General features: G+C 38.4%; 1 protein-coding gene across 3 annotated transcripts in view; it reads right to left on the bottom strand.

The window, feature by feature from the left end:
• Positions 1–20,766, bottom strand: part of FGGY (FGGY carbohydrate kinase domain containing) — a 150,114-nt gene that overhangs the window by 70,143 nt on the left and 59,205 nt on the right. For all 3 annotated transcript variants that reach the window (XM_050900809.1, XM_050900810.1, XM_050900811.1), the window contains 2 exons: positions 7,273–7,401; positions 2,240–2,343 (listed from right to left, as the gene is read on the bottom strand). In XM_050900809.1, the coding sequence (XP_050756766.1) occupies positions 2,240–2,343; positions 7,273–7,401 (233 nt within the window). The remainder of the gene's footprint in view (positions 1–2,239; positions 2,344–7,272; positions 7,402–20,766) is intronic.

The following is a 20,766-nucleotide window of genomic DNA, read 5'->3' as shown; positions in this document are numbered from 1 at the left end:
TCCCTTGGTGCACACGGAGAGAGAAAAATATATATTTCTATCAAAACACAAGTATAATATACTTTCATTTTATAGCCCTAATTAAAAAAAGGAACAGCTAATTTCAGCCAAATGCAGCTGCATATAGGTCTCATTAAAACACAAATACAACTGCTCTGTGTGCTCTACATTCACTTCATACAGTCTATGCAGGTAATAGATAAAAGAACAGTAAACCAAAGTCCTTTCACAGATTAAATCCAGAGAAGTTTAGAATTTGCTTATTGTCTGCTGGGTAGAGACTGTTATACCTCTGAGCAGATGAGTGAAGGAAGGCAGTTAAGGAAATGATTATAAAATGCTGAGTAGTTACATTTAAATAAAAATCTACTTAAATCTAGCCAAAAACTGCACAAGCATCTATTCCCAAGTTTGCACTCGAGTGTTTAAGAGCCTTAAAAGGTTCTATCATCTCATCTATGGTGTGCAGTCTGTGTATGACTTTGGGTTGCTTTAATGACAGAACAGAACATTGATTAACAACAACATGGATTTTATCATGTCACTTCTGTTACATTAGCATATTTAATGGAGCCACATCTCTCATGGTCATGGAGTATGCACACAAAAAGTGCCGTGAAAGTGTTTATACTGATATGCCATGCTCTAGTTCGGGAAGTAAAACAAACTATAGTTGTGAACTGGGTCTACGTTAGAACTTACCAATATACATATTTTAAAAATTAATAAATAACCACACACATGTCCTCCTCCAGGGCTAGTTATACTAAAGGAGTAAGTTACAGCCAGCTGGCCCACTTCCAGCTGCTCAACATTGCCCTCAGACCTTTTGGGGAAACTGTCTGCGAGCTCCTCAGCTCATTTCGGTCCAGTATTATGTCTCTATTAACCCAACTCATTTTAACAATTTAAACTAACTCAGCTAAATGAAACAGGCTAGGAAGAGTTCACACAAACAGCTTCTTCTGAAAGGGCAGAAACCTCCATCAAAAAAACTGGAAACAATAAAAGTAGTGGCAGGCTCAAAGGGTGACTTCTCCCCCCAGAGCTGGTATTTGCAGGGTGCCCTACCTGCCCTGTGATAGACAAAGAGATACCAATGTAATTTTTCAGAGACAGAGCAAGCTAAGAGTGTGGAGTCTGAGGTTTGAAATCTTGTTTAGGAGAATCAAAGAGCAAGCTAAGAGTGATGGAGTCTGAGGTTTGAAACTCTTGTTTAGGGAGGAATCCAAATATATTCCAATTGTCTACAGGATTTAAGCTTTTGTTAAATGCTCAGCTTCACAATACTGGGATTATTCACATCTTTAAATTCAATCATGTGCTAAAATGCTGTGCTGAACTACAATCCATGTGACAAGATCGCCATTTATTCATGCTCAAGATCACCATGTATTCATGCTGTTACTACAAAGACAACTTAACTTACTGTTAAGCCTGATGTTTTAATACCAGCTTCCTGTCTTTTTCTCTACTGGAGCTCTCTCCATGAAGCATGTTAGTCCTCTCTAACACCTCTAGCACTCCCATTGCCATTTGCTCGTTTTGGAAAAATCCAAGTTATAATCAGTCTAAATTTAAGACCGAAATGAGTTTTAAATAAAAAATGTGGCAGAAAAGTGTACTTATCTAAATGGAATGCTTTCAGACTCATACATTTTAAAAAGGTATAAATTTCAAAAGCAGACACTAAATTTTAATTGCAATCTCAGAAAAAGCTTTTGTATTAATTCACTGAGAAAAATTAGCAAAGTGAAAATTGCTTATTGGGGTTTTTCTTTCTTTTTAGTCATGATACGTATCATAATTCTATACATCATGGCAACTTTCAGAGGTAGAAGGATTTATATTGATTAAGTGAAGAGGTGGGGGAGAAGGGCTGTGACTGAAGACATGCACTCCTCCAAAGACACTATTCTGTAACACATTAGTGACAGGCTTGTCACGGATAACTCAAGCTCAGAGTCTTTGGCTCAGATTTCAGGCTGCTCTTTAAGCCACTCTAGCATTGTGGGTTTTACTTTCCATGTCATTTTTCAGTATTGATTTCTACTACTATTAAAGTTCTTGCTTAATAGCAAATGCATGGTAATATATAATTAATATCCAAAGGTAAAGACAGAGTTATCAGAAAAAATTCAAGGAAAAGGAAAAGGGTAAGAAGGACAAGGGTCATTTTTCCCTTCAAAAACATTAGTTAGTATATTCTGTACAAATTAAGACTACGCATACAACCTACCCCCATGTGGCATGAAGATGTTCCACAGATCATAGCAACTCGGGATGTAATTGGCTGGTTCTCACATGGCAGGTTATGTCCTGTCACATCTGCTCCAATTACTCCTATTAAAATAAAATTAGAATTCTATTTTAAAGAAGAGCAAGCCAACCCTCACAAAACAGAGCTTTTCCGCACACAAGTAATTGCCGAGTATCTCACACTACTGCCACGAATCAAAAAAAGTCTACTTAGTCAATAAATGAAGTTACTTTATTAAATCAGACTAAAATGTATTTTTATTCCAGATAAATGAGGACACAAGATGATTTCTTCTTCTATGTTCATGTTTATCATCATGATTTTTACATGTTATTTTGACTATAACCTGACCTTTATTCTCTTAGGTAGTACACTAACATGCAGAATAAAAGACTGCCCCGTTGTGAAAGGCAGTACGGTAGACTGCAGATATGTTTATTTGTTCACAGTTTATCATGCATATACTGTATGATGTGTTTTGTCAGGGGATGAGTTGGAGAAAGGGGTAACTTGGCAGGAGACGGGAAGGCTGCCAGTTCTGTTGCCTTGACTGCTGCTGCTGTTCTGTCCATGTCAGACAGAACCATCTAAAGGAAGAGAGATTACTCCTTCCCTTAGAGGAACCGTGCTTGGCTCTGAGGAGCTTCTGCGTGCAGGACAGAACAGGACGGAGGACAAACTCAGCAAGCACTCAGCCTGCAGCAGAAACATACACCCAGGAGATGCCAGAGAGGAGCCAGGAGCTTGCTTACAGAATGGGGCAGACCTACAGCCAAGCTTCAGCATGCATCACATCCAGCTTAATTCACTTAAGGGGAGGCTGAAGTGGAAATCCTGCCCTCTCTTCCTCCTCTCCTAGTCTGCATGCTTGCATCACGTTGTGCTGCACCCAGCAGAATGCAGCAGCCCAAGAAGTAATATTCTTTTGTTTGTCTTTTTTTTTTCTTGAGCACTACATTTCAAGTGGCAAACTGGTCACCAGAATGCGCATTGCATCTGCATCTGCAATGTGCAGTCTGGTGACCAGTTTGCCAATCCTGCTAAAAAAAAAAAAAAAAGTCTTTCTCCTCACTGTAGAAGGAACATGAAAGCATTTGCTGGACATGGTGAAAGATGCCAAATGTTACTGCTGGTTAGTATGCTACATTTCATTAACACCTTCTTGTTTAGGTCACCACTGCAAGATTCTGTTATTAAACTGGTCTGTTGGTGTTTGTCTTATACCTAAATAATCAGAAAATTAAGGTCTAAAACTGTACAGCCTTTAAAAATCTGTCCTTATGTCCCTTTGTCCTAGCTGGCTTGTAACTATTTAGTAGCATAGCTGTCATACACAGAGTTTATTTGCAAGGAACAAAGGAAAGCTAAAAGTATGTCTCTCATGCTTTATTTTTCACTGCTCACACACAGACATGCATGAGTTCATATTAAGAATTTTGGATAGGGTTGTCTAAAAGGCAATTTCCTGTACTAGGCAACACTGTAATAGAATTTCTTAAAGGAGTTAAAAATACTGTTCACACTTCAGAGGGAATAAATCTATTAAACTGAATTGTCAGCATATGTTGCAAATGTATTTTCATAAACAATACAAAGTTGAAGAGCTTCATGTTTAGATATTTTTAATCACTAAGAAAACATGCATTCTGCAAAATATGCATTCTGGGCCTTTTTGAAATCAGTGGGATTTTGTCAGTGGCTTTACTAGTGTTTAGAGTTGCTAGAGTCTTCCTATTTGTGATTAACTGAAGTCAGACAGCAAATAAGTCTGGAATATTCTCATAATAATGATATCTTAGATATTTTATTTGCTAAAAATAATTTAATTGCTATTATAAGTCACTTTCACCTTTAACTTAGTTGGAATTTTTCATACTCTGAGGCAGACTCAAAATCTTTTAAAGATTCTCAAGACAGACTGAGAACAAGAAGTCTGTATACCACACAAACTGTAGGAGAGATTTTAGAAAAGCAGGCAATGCTTAGCATGCATACTTTCGGATCTCTTCCACAGTGACAAAGTATTTTAGAAACTGTACAATAAATTATCTACTTTTGCTGAAACAATGCTGATGTCTTTTTAAAAGGTACAATGTAAACATTATTTTTATGAGGCCAGTCCCAAAAGACTGGCCTCCCATACTCATGTTTTTATCTGTAGGCTCTTTTAAATTAGTACAGTAGGTCAAAACGTAAGACATAACTACTCGGCTTTTAGATTTTTACTTTTCCATAATAGGTATCAGATGGACTGATTCAGGAGTCATAGATGACCTCCACAGACATACATATTACATAACTCTTTATCTTTACCTTATGAGCAAAACCACACTTTATATCCAGCCAAAAGCAGATCTGAACAGTCAAAAAGTTAAAACATTGAAAACAAGATGTCCATCATGTTATTTTGGTTTAGCCTGCAGGATACGAAAGAGCCCTTTTTGTTACTCTGCTGTTACACACTATTTTTAAAACAACCAGCAGAATGTGTTCAGGAATAAGAATAATGACACCCACTGGATGTTGTTGTCCCACAAACTAATCTAATGCTTACTAATATACAAGTCATATCCTTCAAACAAATTGTGAACTTCAATATTTCAATACAGATCATAGCAGAGTAAGCACTAAAACACACATCAGTACCTTTTCAAAACAAAAGTTTTACATCAACTACAAGACTTATTGAGTTCCAATATTTTCACATTTTAATTCAGTTTCAAATCTCTCTTCTCTATTTTATTTTATTCTGTGCCCCTTTTATCATTATTAAAAGATTAATACGCTTTAGTGCATTGCCATCCTTAATATCCTTTAATCAGAACACAGTTTCACTTTCTAGTTCTGTTATCTGTGTTCTCCTTCTGCTTTTCTGTTTTTCCGTCAGGATTTTCAGCTCTGTATTCTACACACTGTAGGTTAAATTAGACTTGAAAAAGATTAAGGTTCTTGTTATTAACAGCTATGGATGAAAGAGAGCTATTCAGTGTTTGTGATGTAGCCACACTATTCATTCTCTTTACATACATTTGCACTCTCCAGCTCTCCTTTCGCTCCTGCTGTCTCTTTTGCTATACAAATCTTTTCCTTTTTACTGTCTTTTATGCTAGTTTCCCTACCTATTTATTACCCTTCCCAGATTCAAGAAGGATGAGTTCCATCTTAAATCTTCCTCTTTTCCCAGACTCTACTCAGTTATTATGTGATTAGCATGCAGGTTCTCCCATTGCGTTACTGACTCTTCCCTCTGTAATGCGTCTCTCCCTCTCTAACAACAATCTATACATTTCTTTTCTCCTGGCAATGATTTCAGTAGTCTGCTAGTGTTTGTGGTGCCATCTGGGAAAACATATTCTGATAAACAGGACTAGCATAAGCAGACTGTCTCTATCCACTGAAGTCTTACTCTCTTGGATGCCAGTAGCTATGTATTTCTAATGTTAGAGTTTCTTTACAGAAGACTATAGCAAATGAACAGCTCTCTATTCTTCTTTAAATTCAATTCATTGATTTCAGCATATGAAATTTACTGGGCAAACTTTTTGTTCTCTGAATCCAGTACTCACATAATGATGCCAATTAAACAAGGACCCTCCACTGTCATTTTCACATGCTCTGTGACAACCCAGTTTTTCAGCAAGTTCATTATTTCAGGTCAGCTTATTATTACATCCTTTTCAAGAACACAAAGCTGCCAGGGCACATAGTTTTAAACACATTTTTATGCAATTAGGATACTAATTGACACAAATAGATTTTTAAGTAAGTCACAATAGTAGGGACACAACACATCTACAACTATGACACTAAAACTCAGTCTTCCTTTTTGCAGCTGGATCTATATCTGATCCTTCTGAGGTAATAAGAAAAGCAATGTACATGATTACTTAACCTCATCAGAAACAGTTATCAGAAGCAAAGTAAATAGATTTAAACATTTTAAAAGTTCCAGGCCACAACTTCCAGAAGAACAAATGAGATTTAAAACACCACAAAATATCTGAAACAAAACTGGTACTTTAGCAGCTAATCATATTTCATTTAGATCTAGAGAAAAATACACTGATAAGCAATAGATTTCCATTGAACAGTACGGTTTCAATAACACTGAAACTTTCTGAGGTAAGACTTTTTTCTAAACTATCAAACTAAAAAACCCTCAATTTCCTGCTGAAAAAGTTACATTGAATCACTTTGTTATTGCCTGTATTTAGATAAGGCCAAACAGCATAGTAAGAAAATGAAGCCATTGAGCCTCACCAAACATATTTCAACACAGTTGAAACTGGGCTCATGAGAATATTGTGCCGGAAAAGAAAAAAATCTAAGCATCAGGCCTCCCACTCCAGTTATGGATAAAAAGTTCAAAGTCGCAGAAGGGGAATGCTATGCAGTCGCCAGTTCCCCCTCTACTCTTGTTTGCTAGTTTAGATAGACAGTATCTACATATTCTAACCCCCTCGACCAAAAGCAGCATTTTTGGTATATATCCCACACTGTGCTAGCATAAATGTGTGTGAAAAAGTCTCTATTGCATTATTTAAACAAAGCATGATTCACTTCTAAAACTAAGAAGGAAGACTAACTATGAACAAGCCTCAGACATGAGACTTCTCCCTTAGAATGTTAATTTTTTATTTTGCTTGCCTACCCCAAAGTTTTGAGCAACAGAAGATGCAAACTCTCAGCACATTGGCATGCCAACACAATGGTGTTTCAGTTCAGGAATTCAAAGTGGAACTAGCAGAAGTTAACAAAGAATTTGGAAATCCAGCTGAAAAGAAATAAACAGTGATAGCCCCTTTCTATAAACAGATATTCAATATCATTAGTTACTGTGAGGGATTTTTTATTTTAGTTATGCTATTTCATAAGAATAGCATCAGAGCAAATTGCTGGACACAAAACAGGCTGTGAGAAAAATGGCTTTCTAAAATTAATTCAATACATTCCTGTTTCCAAGAATAGTAAATATTCCTGTTTCCAACAATAGTAAATATATGACTGAGTACCTAGTCCTCCAGCATGTGCATCAATGAGAGATGCTGCCACTGCAATCCCTTCAGGGAGTCCGAGATCTTTTGCAGCTTCTGGCGTTAGGCCCTTTCCAACAGACTCTCCAGGAGACAAGACGTGGTTTCCTGGGCAGACACAAGAAAAACCAAACACCTGTCAATTTACTAAACAGAAAAACAAATGTGTATGTTATTACAAGAACTCCCTTCCTCTCCCTCAAGTTAGTGTGGTATATATAAAACAAAAAAGTGCATCAAAGAACTCTATCTGACTAAGAAGTATCTTTCATTATCTGTCTGTATATTAAATACAACCATGCTAGATCAGGCTGTCCCATAGCAATTTAAAAGTTCAAAAGTATTCCATGTCCTATCTAGCCACAGAGAAAGATTTCACCACGAGCAATTAAATCCTGCTTGGCATCTTTCCAGGAGATATGACATACTTCTGCAGAAACCCCAGCTTCTTGGGGTAGTTACTGACTCGGCTGCCTGCAGCCATTCTCTGTGCATGCGAATGAGATTCAGCTCAGCCCGTGCTCACAACTGAAAACTGCACCTGTTGCACAAGGCAGGGGCCCATTTTTTTCCCATTTCCATCCTTTCCACCAGTTTCTACTAGGAATAAGGCGGCTACAGTAACCGAAACTCTGAAAAAGAAACTGGCTTAAGCAGCAAATTCCTCCTATTGCAGCTGTATTTCCTCACAGACTTAAATAATCCCTTTTTGAGCCTTCACTGGCCTTATGAAGTATGAAGAACGTTACGGTCACCCTGAACACAAGCAATGCAACCCTTCCCTCTCAGTCCTGTCAACAGTGAGCCTGGCGGCAGGTCCCGTCTGCATTTGTCTCTGATACCATAATGCACATCAAGTTTTGTCTTGCAAAAACAGATTGTTTCAATAATTAAATCATGGTGATAGAGATTGCTCAGAGCTTAGAAGAACAAATCTAGATTAATTAAACTTTCAGAATTTAAGGACACCCCCCCGACAGCCTCCTCTCTGGCTGCTGAGTATAACCACAGCCGAAGCAATGAGACTGACAGCTCCTGGAACCGCACACACTTCCCTATTTATCTGAAGATTTGGTGGGTGAGAGGCAGTGAAAGGCACAGTGGTAGCTCCCATATACCTCCCTGCCAATACCATGGCTTTCAGTACATATCTGTAGCATTTACTAAATTCAACAAGTCTTCTGGGCAGAGCTGACAAAACTCCTTTTTAAAATAAAGCAAGCCTATTTTCACTGTCAATTCTATTGAGAATGGCACACCTAAAGCACATTCTGATGTGTAGAAAGGAAGTAAAACATCCTCCACAATAGAGATTAATTAAGAGGAATAGCGTATCATAAAATACCAGGAACACACTAATGCCCATGAGCATAATCTTCTAGAAATACAGTTATACTGCCTTACTGTTAGATGAAAAGAAGGTTTTGATATTAAATTCATGGGTGGAAAAGGGGTCGTCAATTTTACATATCGCTTAGATCTTTGTCTTTGCTGTAAATGATGTTGGTTCTTCACTTTAAGGAAGGTGCCCACTTCCTGATGGACGCAGTGTATGGAGCACTTTGTGATTAGACAGCACACACAACTTCTCGGTGTTTGTTTCTCCAAGAGTTTCTATTCTATTGACAGCCACACTGCCACCTCTGAAACGCTGCGCTGAAACTCATACTGGAAATTTAAAACAAGTATGTATAGCCAAAACTTTTGCACTTGACTTTGGGTTTATATTCAAATATCAGGGGCAGTAAGCAAACATCACCATTTAGCTTATACAGAAGGAAGTGATGACATTAAACTACCTCCTCACAGGAAAAAAAAAAAAAACAACTATATTTTATTAATTCTTAGTGTAAAGTCAAAACATTGTGCTAGCTTTTTCAAGAGGTGTATCTTTTGCATTTTTGTCCCCAATAAGTTGGAAAGCAGGATGTTTCTCTTTAAGAGAACTTTTGTATTATCTTTCTGTTTTTTTAAGACATTGGAGAATAATACCAGTAAAACAAAGTTGTCTGCTTCTCCTGACATTCAAAGACCCTGCAGGTGGAAGGAAGTTCAAAAGAGTTCATGCAGCTAAAACCACATCTTTTTCTTCAGAATCAGTTGCCTGACCTGAAAGCATACAAATATCTTGTATATACAGCATGAGATGAAATTAATCTGAAATAAAACCTCTTTCCAGGCACTCAATTCCATGGTTGGCTTGTTTATATCAGTCATACTGGTCAAACATTTCAGTGTGTAATTATTATGTGGTTAAACTCCATTTTAGAGATCAGGGCTACTATTAGACAAAATCTTTTCCTACCAGCTTCTCAATTACTGTATTTCTAGTTAATGAGCACTAAGGGAGCAATTTCAGAGATAAAGATAATCCTTTCTTCTACAGCAGCAGCAGAAAATGACCCTATGGATTCCTTTGGTACTAGTTATATATTGGAACCATCAGCAGCATTGCTATCCCCTATGGGCATAAAGTGTGTAAGAATGTGCAGGGATGGGTTTCTTGTGATTTGGAGATGCAGCATAATAATCTTGTATTTAAAAAAACCACATTAACAGTAGAGTATGCCCCATCTGTTTTAGGAGTCAAGGTAAACCTGAACAATTATTCCTTGACTGAAAGCACTTCCCAACAATCTGGGAAGCGACAGCAGTCAGAAGTCACCCATGACAGGGACTGCGAAGGGCAGTCTCTTAGGTCACCCAACAGTCAGGGAGTGCAGAAAAGAGGTGCCAGCAAGCGAGTGCAGCAAGGAGAGGATACTGACTCTGCCCCTCTACTTCATCCTCCCAGCTTTAGAAATCAATGAAAGCTCTGCTACACCCGTACGATATGTTCACGAGGAGCTTTGTAAAAGGGAAGAAGCAGGCTCTGCATGGGCACTCTTTCTGTCATCATGGAAGTTGCCTTCCCACCCACACAAGTGTGAGTAAGTACGCGTGGAATGGGCAGAGCCTTGACTGAACCACATGGGTAGAGACCCGGAAAGGGAATTATAATTCTCATGGTTTAATCTTCACTGAAAAACTAGAAAACTCAGCTAAGCATCAGCATGCTTAGAATCTGTAGGTATAAAGCTACTAAATGATAAAATAAAAAACACAAAAAAGCAACCAAAGAGGAGCCACAATTAAAAAGTAAAGCATTTGAAACAGATTGTACTCCAGTACTAGACTGGGAGACTGTGAACAGATTCTCACTTGAGCAAAACACAGTGGCTTTAGAAGTCAAGGGACAGCTACTATAAAAATAAAGGTATTCTACAGCTACACACCAGCATTTCAACTGCAGGTGCTGCCACCTTTAAATCCTACCTGTCAGGGGAAAGAAGCTGTCAGAGAGGGAGGAAGGGAAACGAGAGCCGCCTGCGTACAGAGGCGGGCAGTGAGAGTATTACAGAAGGCTCCATAAAAGAGGCAGTGAAAGGACCGAGTCTTCCCAAGGCTCCTGCCAAAGTAAATGTATCGAGTCTTTTGTTTACAGTAGTCCCCTGTGCAAGTCATTTACCTTTGCTATAATGACTTCCAAAATTAGACCTAACCAAACAAACCCATAATGGCTGAAGCTGGAGAACTTTCTGTTTCACATTCATACAGCTGTTTCGCTAATGCAATGCCTTAATCCACAACCTTTTCATTTCGTACGAGACAGACTATTTCTAGCTATTTTTTCCCCTATAAAGCAGCGAGTTTACAAAAGGAAAAAGCTGTCTGAATCTCTTCCTCCTCTTTTATTCTTCTTCGAAGACTAATGTTAGAATTTGCTATGATCAGGTTTTGTTTAAAGAATTCATGTGGCACCAACGACCCTCTACCTTTTTAGGCGGTTACCACAGCGACCAGCTATTTACCAGACGCAACACACAAGGCAGACAATACATCTTCAGTCAACTTTAGTAATCAAAATTCACTGTACTGGCTTACTAATATTTAACAGAACTAGGTACTTTAGGATGTAGACCTTTTTAAAAAACAACAAAAGCAGAGCACAGCAGGGGGCCCAGCTGACTCAACTATGATATACTCACTGAGAGCAGCTTTTCATCTATCATGCAGAACGTGGCTGCATTTCATATGCACTTATATTTGGCTGTATAAGTGCATAAAAATACAAAAGGAAGAAAATCAAAAGGAGATATCCCTTTTCTTCACTAACTTGACACAAGCAAACCTGAACTCGGATATTTCAATCCCTTGCTGAAATCCCAGCAACCTCAGAAAAAACCCAACCAAAGGGTACATCTTGTCTCCGTTTTATAGCCTCCCCCAAACTGGACAATCTAAATGCTTTTTTAAAGACAATACACAAAACAGATATCCTCTTAAGTAAGCGATATATAACACGCATTGAAGAAGTTATCTAGTTAAACAAAACAGTGCTAAATAAGCATCAAAGGAAACAGGACCCTAGTAAAAAGAAGCACCGTCCATCCAAATGGATCTCGTAATAAGCAGCGTAAGGGATTTCCCCGCTCTGTGCTTTGTTCATTACAAAGCTTGTAGGCAATCTCCAATTTTTGTGTTTTATAATAACCCACACAATGCCAAAACTCTGGGATATGCAAGGAATCTGAATAAATAATATTATAGCTCTTCTGATACATCATCCCAACCCTATCTCACATACAATACATTACCAAATATCCCTCTCAATTACATACAATACTCACATTTAACTGAGATATGTATGGCTGATTGTTCTACAATTTTTAACCCAGCTGATTAGCAAAAATAGCGCCAAGATCAGAAGGAAGCAGGATAATGATGCGGACTATAAGATTATAATATTATTTTTTTCTTAGGACTGAATGCATGGTGGTTAAAGGGTGTTAGAAACAGTCAGATTTGGGGCTTTTTTAACCTGGAAATACCCTCCATAAAATTTCCTGGTTGGCAGTTAAAAACTTCAGAATTTTCATTCAGGAAAACCCAAACAAATTGTGATATTATAGGCCAGCTTATTTAAAAGTGAGAAAAACAGTTGGTTAAACAAAATCACTTTGGCTTTCTTCAGTTCAAAATTCATCTCTGTCTATGCGAGCTGCCACAGTAGCTTGAGGCAAATCTAATTTGGGTCCCTTCCATCCCACTCTCCCATACAGCTTATGCCTTTGGCTGAACTACATCTCAACTACCTAACATGTAATTACTTAAGGCAGACATATTAGGTTGCTAAATACTGGCAAAAGCAAGCAACCTATGTGCAGGCAGATCCTGATTCATTAAGCTGAAAAGTAAATTGGTCTGCAGACCATAGGTGCCTACTTTAACAAAGACTACTGCCTTCTTGTCCAAATGAAAGAGAGCTACTTCATGTATAAATGATAAGCTTTCCTGGTTAAAGGTCAAAAGAAAAAGAAAAAAAGCATTCTGCATCATTGGATCATTAGGCATGTACATTGACGGACGTGACTTGAGTTTTCATTACTAGATTTCAGTGAAACAGTGCAGAATGAACACCTCTTGTAATGCATGGTTCACTACTCACTATGCTGACATGCGTGTGGGTATACAATACATGTATCTGGATGTCCTACTAAGTAACTGGATGCAATGTATTTGCACCCAAACTCAGCTACCCGATCTCACGTTTTTGCTTGCAAACAATAATTTCAACAGGCTGATAATTTAGATTTCTGGCACTTTACAGTACTATATTCCTAATAGTCTCTCTAAATACAAAGATCATCAATGCAGATGAAGTGACTATTGCTACACTTTCAGAGTGGCAAGTAATCAGACTTTGGTTTGGTACAGTACATCACTAATGACTGTACAGGCAATTTAGCTTGTATTAATTACGGATTATTACTTAACAGAATGTTTTTTATTACTGGATGTTTTTTAATAATTCACGTGATAGCAACTCCTCTTTGAAGAAATAATTACCTCTTTTTCAAAACCAAAAGAAATGACAGGCCAAAAATAACCTTATCGGTTACTGAAAAGATGCTTTGGAATCCTTCAGCTAAGCTTTTGATACCTGCACAATCTTATTCCCCACCACATTGACACAGTATCCAGTTCTAATACCTGTACTGAGAAGACACTGATGCATTATAAAGGGTTCAGAAATGAGTCAGGAAAGCAATTACAAGGATTGAGAAGTATGACAGTTCACATAAGAGTTTTGGTGAAAAACCTCAAGCAGCTCAGTGTTTTCCTTTAACGTAGAAAATTTCAGTCTGTGCAGGTCAGGCATGTCACTACAGTCTGCCAGACAGGAGTAGGAAGTTAAAGTTCAGATGAAAAATAAAGTGTATTCTTTAATTAATTCATTAATTTTGAGAAATGACAGCAACTAACAATCAACAACCTTTAAGTCTGAAGTGGGCTTTCCATCACAGGAAATTATAAAATCAAGATTGGTTCTAAGATACACTTTAAACTACTTAAACATTAATTTTAGGGAGTCCAACAGCCTCTGACTTGGAGGAAGTTGGCAAATTGTTTGAAATAGTCCTTCTGGTTTTGTGAATCCTGACTCATAAAGTAGACATCACTGGTTTAAAAGCTCTCTCAGTGTGAGGCTTAAGCAAAAAAAAGAAGATGAAGAACAAATCAGGACCACGGAGAGGAAGAGTCAGGTAAAAAGAAAAAAATACCTAGAACTATTCTGAGAAATGCTTTTTCTTCTTTTCTTTTTTTTAGAAGTGTATGAAACGTAAGAAAGGAGGATAATATTCGAGAAATTTAAATATTAAACAAGCAGAACAGGCTCGAAGTCTGCTCAAAGCTTCTCCTATGACTTTTAAAAACAGAAATTCAAAGAAAAAGCTCCTAGTTTTCATACTAGAAAGAAAGAGGAAGTTCACAAGTCCACAATGTTGCCAGAGTAGAAGAAAAAATGATTCCCCAGGCAGACAGAGCTTGAGACCAGAACTCTAGAAGTGGACAGTGGGAAATTTTTTTATTATTATTGTTTTTTGACAGCTCTAAGCTTTTACTATTAGTTGTCTAAGCTATGACGAAGCCTGAGGATGAAAGAACACCACACAGTACTCCTCACTTCTTGCAGCAGAGAGGAGGGAGAAGTGGAAAGGTACCTTCTGCCAGCAGGACTCAACCTGATGATGAGCAGGGTGAATGATGGTTCCTTTCCTTACAGTGGAAGAGGAATGGAAAATGTCACCCAGGAAACACTGTGAAGAAACCTTAGCTACCTGAGTTTAGCCCAGCCTATTAAAGAACAGTTATTGGAAAGAGGAAGAATATCTCAGGCTGGAGAAACTGGCCGACAGGACACTTTGTGAAATTCAAGAACGGGAAAAGCGAAGTTCTGCACACGAGGTGGAAGGACCCCATGCACCAGGACAGGCTGGAGGCCGACTGTCTGGAAAGAAGCTTGGCAGAAAAGGACCATGAGGTCCGGTGGACACACCATGTTGAACATGAGCCAGTGATGTGCCCTTGCAGCACAGGCGGCCAACAGCCTCCTGGGCTGCATTAGGAAGAGTGCCACCAGCAGGCCAAGGGAGGTGATCCTTGCTCCCTGCTCAGGAGGCCACATCCGGAGTGTTGCGTTTTATACTGGGCTCCCCAGTACAGGAGAAACATGGACATACTGGTGCAAGTCCAGAGAAGGACCTCAAAGATGACAGAGGCATGTCGTACAAGGAGAGACTGAGAGACCTGAGACTTTAAGCCCAGCAAAGAGAAGGCTTGGAGGTGGGGGGGCAGGGGGAGGTGGGGGGGCAGGTCTTATCAATGCATATACAAATATCTGATGGGAGTAAAGGTGACGGAGCAAGACTCTTCTCAGTGGCACCCAGTGACAGTACTAGTGGCAACGAGCACAAACTGAAATACAGGAGATTACATCTAAACAAAAGAAAAAATGTTTTTATTGGGGAAAGATGGTTAAGACACTGGAACAGGTTGCCCAGACAGATTTTGGAGTCTCCGTCCTTGGAAATACTCCAAACTCAACTGGACACAGCCCTGAGCAACATGCTGCAGGTGACCCCGCTTTGAGCAGGGGGAGCTGGACTAGGTAATTTCCAGAGGTCCCTTCTAACCTCAACCGTTCATGTGATTCAGTGATCTCAAGGTGGAAAAAACATAAAATAAAATAGAAATCACAGGAACATGTAGCTTTTCTGAGAAAAATTATTTCTAACTTCTTACTGCTGAATCATATATTATGAAATGATGCCTCAAGCTTTGAGGAAGGAGACACCCTAAAACCTCTTTGCGCTGTGCCAGTTTCAGCTCCTTTACAGTTGCTAAAGCTCTTGGACAGACTGAAATGACAGGAAGCCAGAAAAATGTTAGCATATTTGGAACACTCTTCAGTTGTAAATTCCATGGATTTTGACAGCATGTAAGTGTAAATATCCCCCGATTAATCCTTTTAATTTTGTCTGAAATTGTAACGTGTTGTAATTTATTGGGGATAGCAAAAGACCGAAGAAAGACAGATAAACGGACTCCATACTTAAGAGAATCCTTTTACTTATTATTCTCTACGATTTGCAAAGTATAGTGTTTAAAGCTTGTTGTTACAATCCAGCTTTATGAAGAACTGGCAGCTACAAGCTGACCTGAAAGAAAAATCATCATCCCTTTCTCTCAGCCTTCAATGAAATCCCTCATATACTCTGGAGCATCTGGCATCAAAGGGCTTGGAAGAGATAGAAAACTGGCAGAACTAATGGATTGACCATTCCCTTCACAGCTGCTGTAGCATAAGTTAATATTGACTGTATTCTCCCACCCTGGACTGAATCTTCCATTTTCAGTCTAAATGTAAATAAATGAACAGAAGTTCCAAGTATTAAAACTGACTACTTCTGACAAAATACAAAACCTAAACAGGCTCTATTTAAATGTAAAAAGTGAGGTATATAATACCATTATCTTCATTAGCTTTGTATACGGAAGTAGACGCTGGCACATGCAAGAATATAACCATTCATATAATAACATGTTCATGAATAAACAGCCTGCTGTTTTGTCACTCGTTTGAATGCCTAAAGGAACACAGAGTTGCACCTACGTTTGAAAACCCAGCATATTGTAAAGCTTGCGCACAGTAAGAATGACAGCAGGTACCAACCAAGAGAGTCAGAGCTATCAAGTCCCAAATCATATACAGTTCTCTTTATTATGAATTTATGAATAAGTACTACAAATGAAAGAGCATGAGAAAAGAACACCCAGTCTTACAATTCTACAGTTCCTTCTTTTCAGGGTACTCAAAAATGGCATACGCAAGTGCCCAGGTACAGGAAAACATCAAGCCTCCAGTCCCCAAAGTCCTGGAATTAAGGGAAGAGTTACGGACAAGGGATTGCAAAGTGCTAGGGCTGTACGCTAAAGCACAAACAGAGTGCTGGAACGGGGAAGGTGACACTATGGTACTGATGTATGGGAGTAAAGACCACTAACCATAAATGCACTTTAGAGTCAAGTCAAATCCTTCATAATTGAAAACACAGTGCCAAAATTTAAAAACAAAATTAAAAAAAAAAAAAATCAGAAGAAATCCTACTGGAGGTGGATTGAGGCAATCTGTGGAAAACGGGAAGCATTCTTCTTGAAGGTGGCTAAGAAAGACGAGTGGGTAAAAGATCCAGAGTGGGATTTAAGTAAAGAGATGTATAAGGACCAGAGGGTGTTCTTCCTTACACCACCATCACCTGCAAAGTCAAAATCAAACATGAAAGAATTCTGCCAGTCTTATGCTAAAGCAAATTAAGCAAAGCTACAGTTTTAGAGTTATGAAACAGAGAGAGAAGTGCTGCTTGAAGACAGGCATAAAACGCCGATCTCCATATTATCCAGTCATATGAAAGGTTAAGGGAAAAAAATCCAAGTAATTTTAAGAAACAGTTTATCATTTTGTGAACAGGATTGTTGATGATGGTTGTCTACAAAACCCTATCTGCTGATACCACGATCTGTCCATGCAAGAGTTATTTTCATTAGCTTATTCATTTCAAGCACTCAAAGTTCAAGGCAAGCACTGAATTTCCTTAAAACTTGTGAGATTTAAACAATCCAAATACTCTTCTCAGTTTTGCCTCAGATGTTCATAAAGATCCCATACGTATGAGCTGTGTATTTATTCACTTTTGAGGATGTGGCTGTAAATTCCTAGTCAGGAAAAGCTGGGAAATGGGTTTATGAAATCGTTATCATGTTGAAGGGCTGTATTTCCAAGTATGAAGCTTGCTTTTCAAAAAAATACTTCATTAAAATCAGTGTGCTGCTCCATCACAGATGAAAGAAGGTGACAAACACCCCTTTACAAAAGACAGCATTTTAGCCTTCAACACATGATCTACAATAATAATAAAACCTATTCTGCAGTACCTGCAATGCTCTCTCAGACAAAGGTGCCATCTTCAACCAAAAAAAAGACCTGGCATAAAATATTACCATTCAATAAAAAATCATTATTTGGTCCCTTAAGTAGCCCCTGAAGTAGAGGGCTGTGGTGAAAATTTATCGCCCATTTTCCTCCAAATGGAATATACGCTTCAGTACCCTAAGAGGTCTATAGTACATGAAATTTTAACGGAATTGTTAATGTCTTTCTAGGTTTTATAATACCACAAAGAGATACTCATCATGTGCTTTCACCACAGCAGATAAATGCTAATGCCTGTAGTACACAACACTTTCATAGTGGTTTTGAATACAAGCCATCTTCTACTCTCTTGGTGGGCAAATTAATGGGATCAATAAATTTTGTAGTATCTCCAGATAACACTCTTTACCTTCACAAACGTGATCAGTAAATTCATGATGTACAGAAGGGACCACAAACAACTTATTATGTGGATTCCCTGAAAGGTTAGTCTGCTCTGAGAAATGTAAAATGTCAAAGGCCTGGGAGTTTTCATATGTGAACCCACGCCTTGATGTGGGAAAGGTCTGTGGAAGATCCTAAAGGTCAAATGTGAGGGTCTCCCTTATCAACAAGGTCATATGTTAAGTTAAACTGAAACTAAAAGAAGCATACTACCTGGAACCACCAGCACCACTCTGATTACAGTAAATATATTTTTAAAGGGCAAGACATTTTAAAAGTGATGTTTAAAAGTGTATTTATCAGAATAAAGAAACAGATACATTAAAGAAGTTGTTCCCAGGCAATTTCCATAAATATTTCCAGTGTCATGAAAGTTAAAGCTACTTCAAAAAAAAGTCTAGTCATAACTATTCATCTATAGCTCCCTCTGATTGGAAACAATAATGATTTCCCTAGAGATTAAAAAAACCACACAGCTTTTCTGCCTATTTTAAACTGGTAAACGATATATTTACTTTTGTTACAGTAAGAAAATTTTGCTACTTTTATCTTGTGACATTTTGCTTTGTTTAGAAAGAAATGATGATTCAGAGCCTGCTAATCTTTTAGGAGAGATATGTGAGAAAAATACTATTATCTCTCTTTACAAGGGGAATGTGCAGGCATTAAAATATATCCTTGTATTTGAGCTGAACAAACCTTGAGCAGACATACACGGACTTCGACAAGCTTGAGAACAGAAAAGGAAATTCCAGCAGAATTACTTCAGACTTGTTAGGTTTTTGGTTTTGTTTTCATTTTAGGAGGAGTTTTTGACCATGTACAATCTCCCTTCAACCTACTCTTACCTAGGTTATCTGGCAATTTCAAGTTCCTTAATCTGCAAGCCAGCTAAGTCTACTGCTTCGAATTCTTTTCTGTCAGCCACAGCACACTATGATGTGCCTCCTGGAAGCACATAATCTGACTGTTCATCCCTACGAGTTACTTTAAAAAATTGCCTTCCTTTTGTATAATGTGCTGAAGTTAACGGCAGCTGAGACTGTTCACTTATGGGACAGCACCCTGAAGCAATATTATAAATATAGCTTGAGTTGAGTTTGGGCTAAGTGTGATCCTGTGTTCATTGTGCTCAGTGTAGCATTTGTGGGCTCCTGGGAGGAGGTCTATGCAGTGATGGTGCCTCGCTACCAATGCCGACACCTTGGGGGTTGGCAGGAAGGAGTCTTCCACTAGACAAGACCATTCCAGTTGCAGTTCGACCAGTGCTGCTCAAGTGACTGAATGGCACTTTCCTGGTAGGTGGATCTACACTGTCCTGATTAATTTAAATGAAGTAAAGGAAAGCTGAGCTCATTGAGAGTGCTCTCCCAAATCCAACAACACTGAACACTCATTAAAACAAGCAAACCCCCCAAACTTTCACAGGAACAATGTTACCATTCCCATTTTCCCACGTACAGGGACACTGATAAGATTAAGGGTGGCAGAAAGCAAAGCACTTCCACGGCACACAACACAGACCTCAGCATTGTTCAGTAGCTTCTGGGTGGGGAGTGAGTTGCTTTCTTTTGGTGTCTTTTGGTCTCCTTCTGAAGCTAAACCCTTCCAAGAGACTCCAACAGGTGCGGTTTAGAAGCTAAAGTCAAAGGAATGAATGAGTAGTTGCTATCTGGTTTCCACATTCGTACAGAGAGCTCCTTACTCCCTTTTCACAGACACATGAAGGTAGGTCACCGTCCTGCTTTTTTGTGATTTTATCACACAGCTAAATATAATGAATGTAACACCTTCCTTTTTAAAAAAGGCAAGGTTAGACAAATGATCATAGAAATAAGCACATATTCTACCTAAGGCCAGGTTTCAGCATTATTATGCAAAACAAAAAGTATCTTATACTTTGGATACACCTAAGGTAATCAGCCCAAGAATCTGAAAATCAACGGATTTCTCAAGGTGAGTAAAAGTATGTGCTCTTCAGAAGCTTCAAGTTCTAGCCTACAGTTTGGTGCAATTCTGGAGGTCAGATTCTGCTTCTCCAATTCCAGGTGAGACGCACCCAGGTATTCTATGGTTCATTTCTTGAAAATCAACGCAATTGCCCAGGGAACTAGACACTTTCCCCATTAACTCAGGAAAATATTTTTGTCTTGCAAGAAACGCCTATCAACAGAAGTTAATTTACTGCTTTATTCTGTAAATGTTGTGTTTTAACAAAAATGTAAGCCTGATATTGGAAATTAATGATTTTTGTCTTGCTAAATGTTGAGCCATATATAGATTAGTTTTATGAGGCTTCCATCACAACAAAAGGCCCTTTTTATTAATGGCTACTTTATCATTTAAAACATGTATGTTTAGTTACTTAAAATGGCAAATTGCTTTGCACTGCCCTTGAAGTGCATTGCATAAATATTGTATTAAAGCCTTAGCTTACACTTCATAAATAATTTATTTTTAAAATACTCTTCCATGAGACCACCAGCTGCCGAGATGTTCAATTTTCTGGTAAAAACATGTATTTATTGCAAGTCTTATTTTAACTTGTTGAAGATTTGCTAAAAGCCACATGTGATAGATGTTCGAAGAATTGTATTCAAACTAAAACCTCAGGAAGCTAAAAGCCTAATACTCCTAGTAGGTTTTATACCTTTGCACAAGCAGTTTCAGTTGCAGGGGGAAAAGCTGAAATCTATTGAAGGAAGCTTTCAAGT

The sequence above is a fragment of the Gymnogyps californianus genome, chromosome 8 (genome assembly GCF_018139145.2).
Source record: "Gymnogyps californianus isolate 813 chromosome 8, ASM1813914v2, whole genome shotgun sequence".
Classification (NCBI taxonomy): Eukaryota; Metazoa; Chordata; class Aves; order Accipitriformes; family Cathartidae; genus Gymnogyps; species Gymnogyps californianus.
The sequence above is the reverse complement of the archived record's forward strand: the minus strand, read 5'-3'. Positions and strand labels throughout refer to the sequence as shown.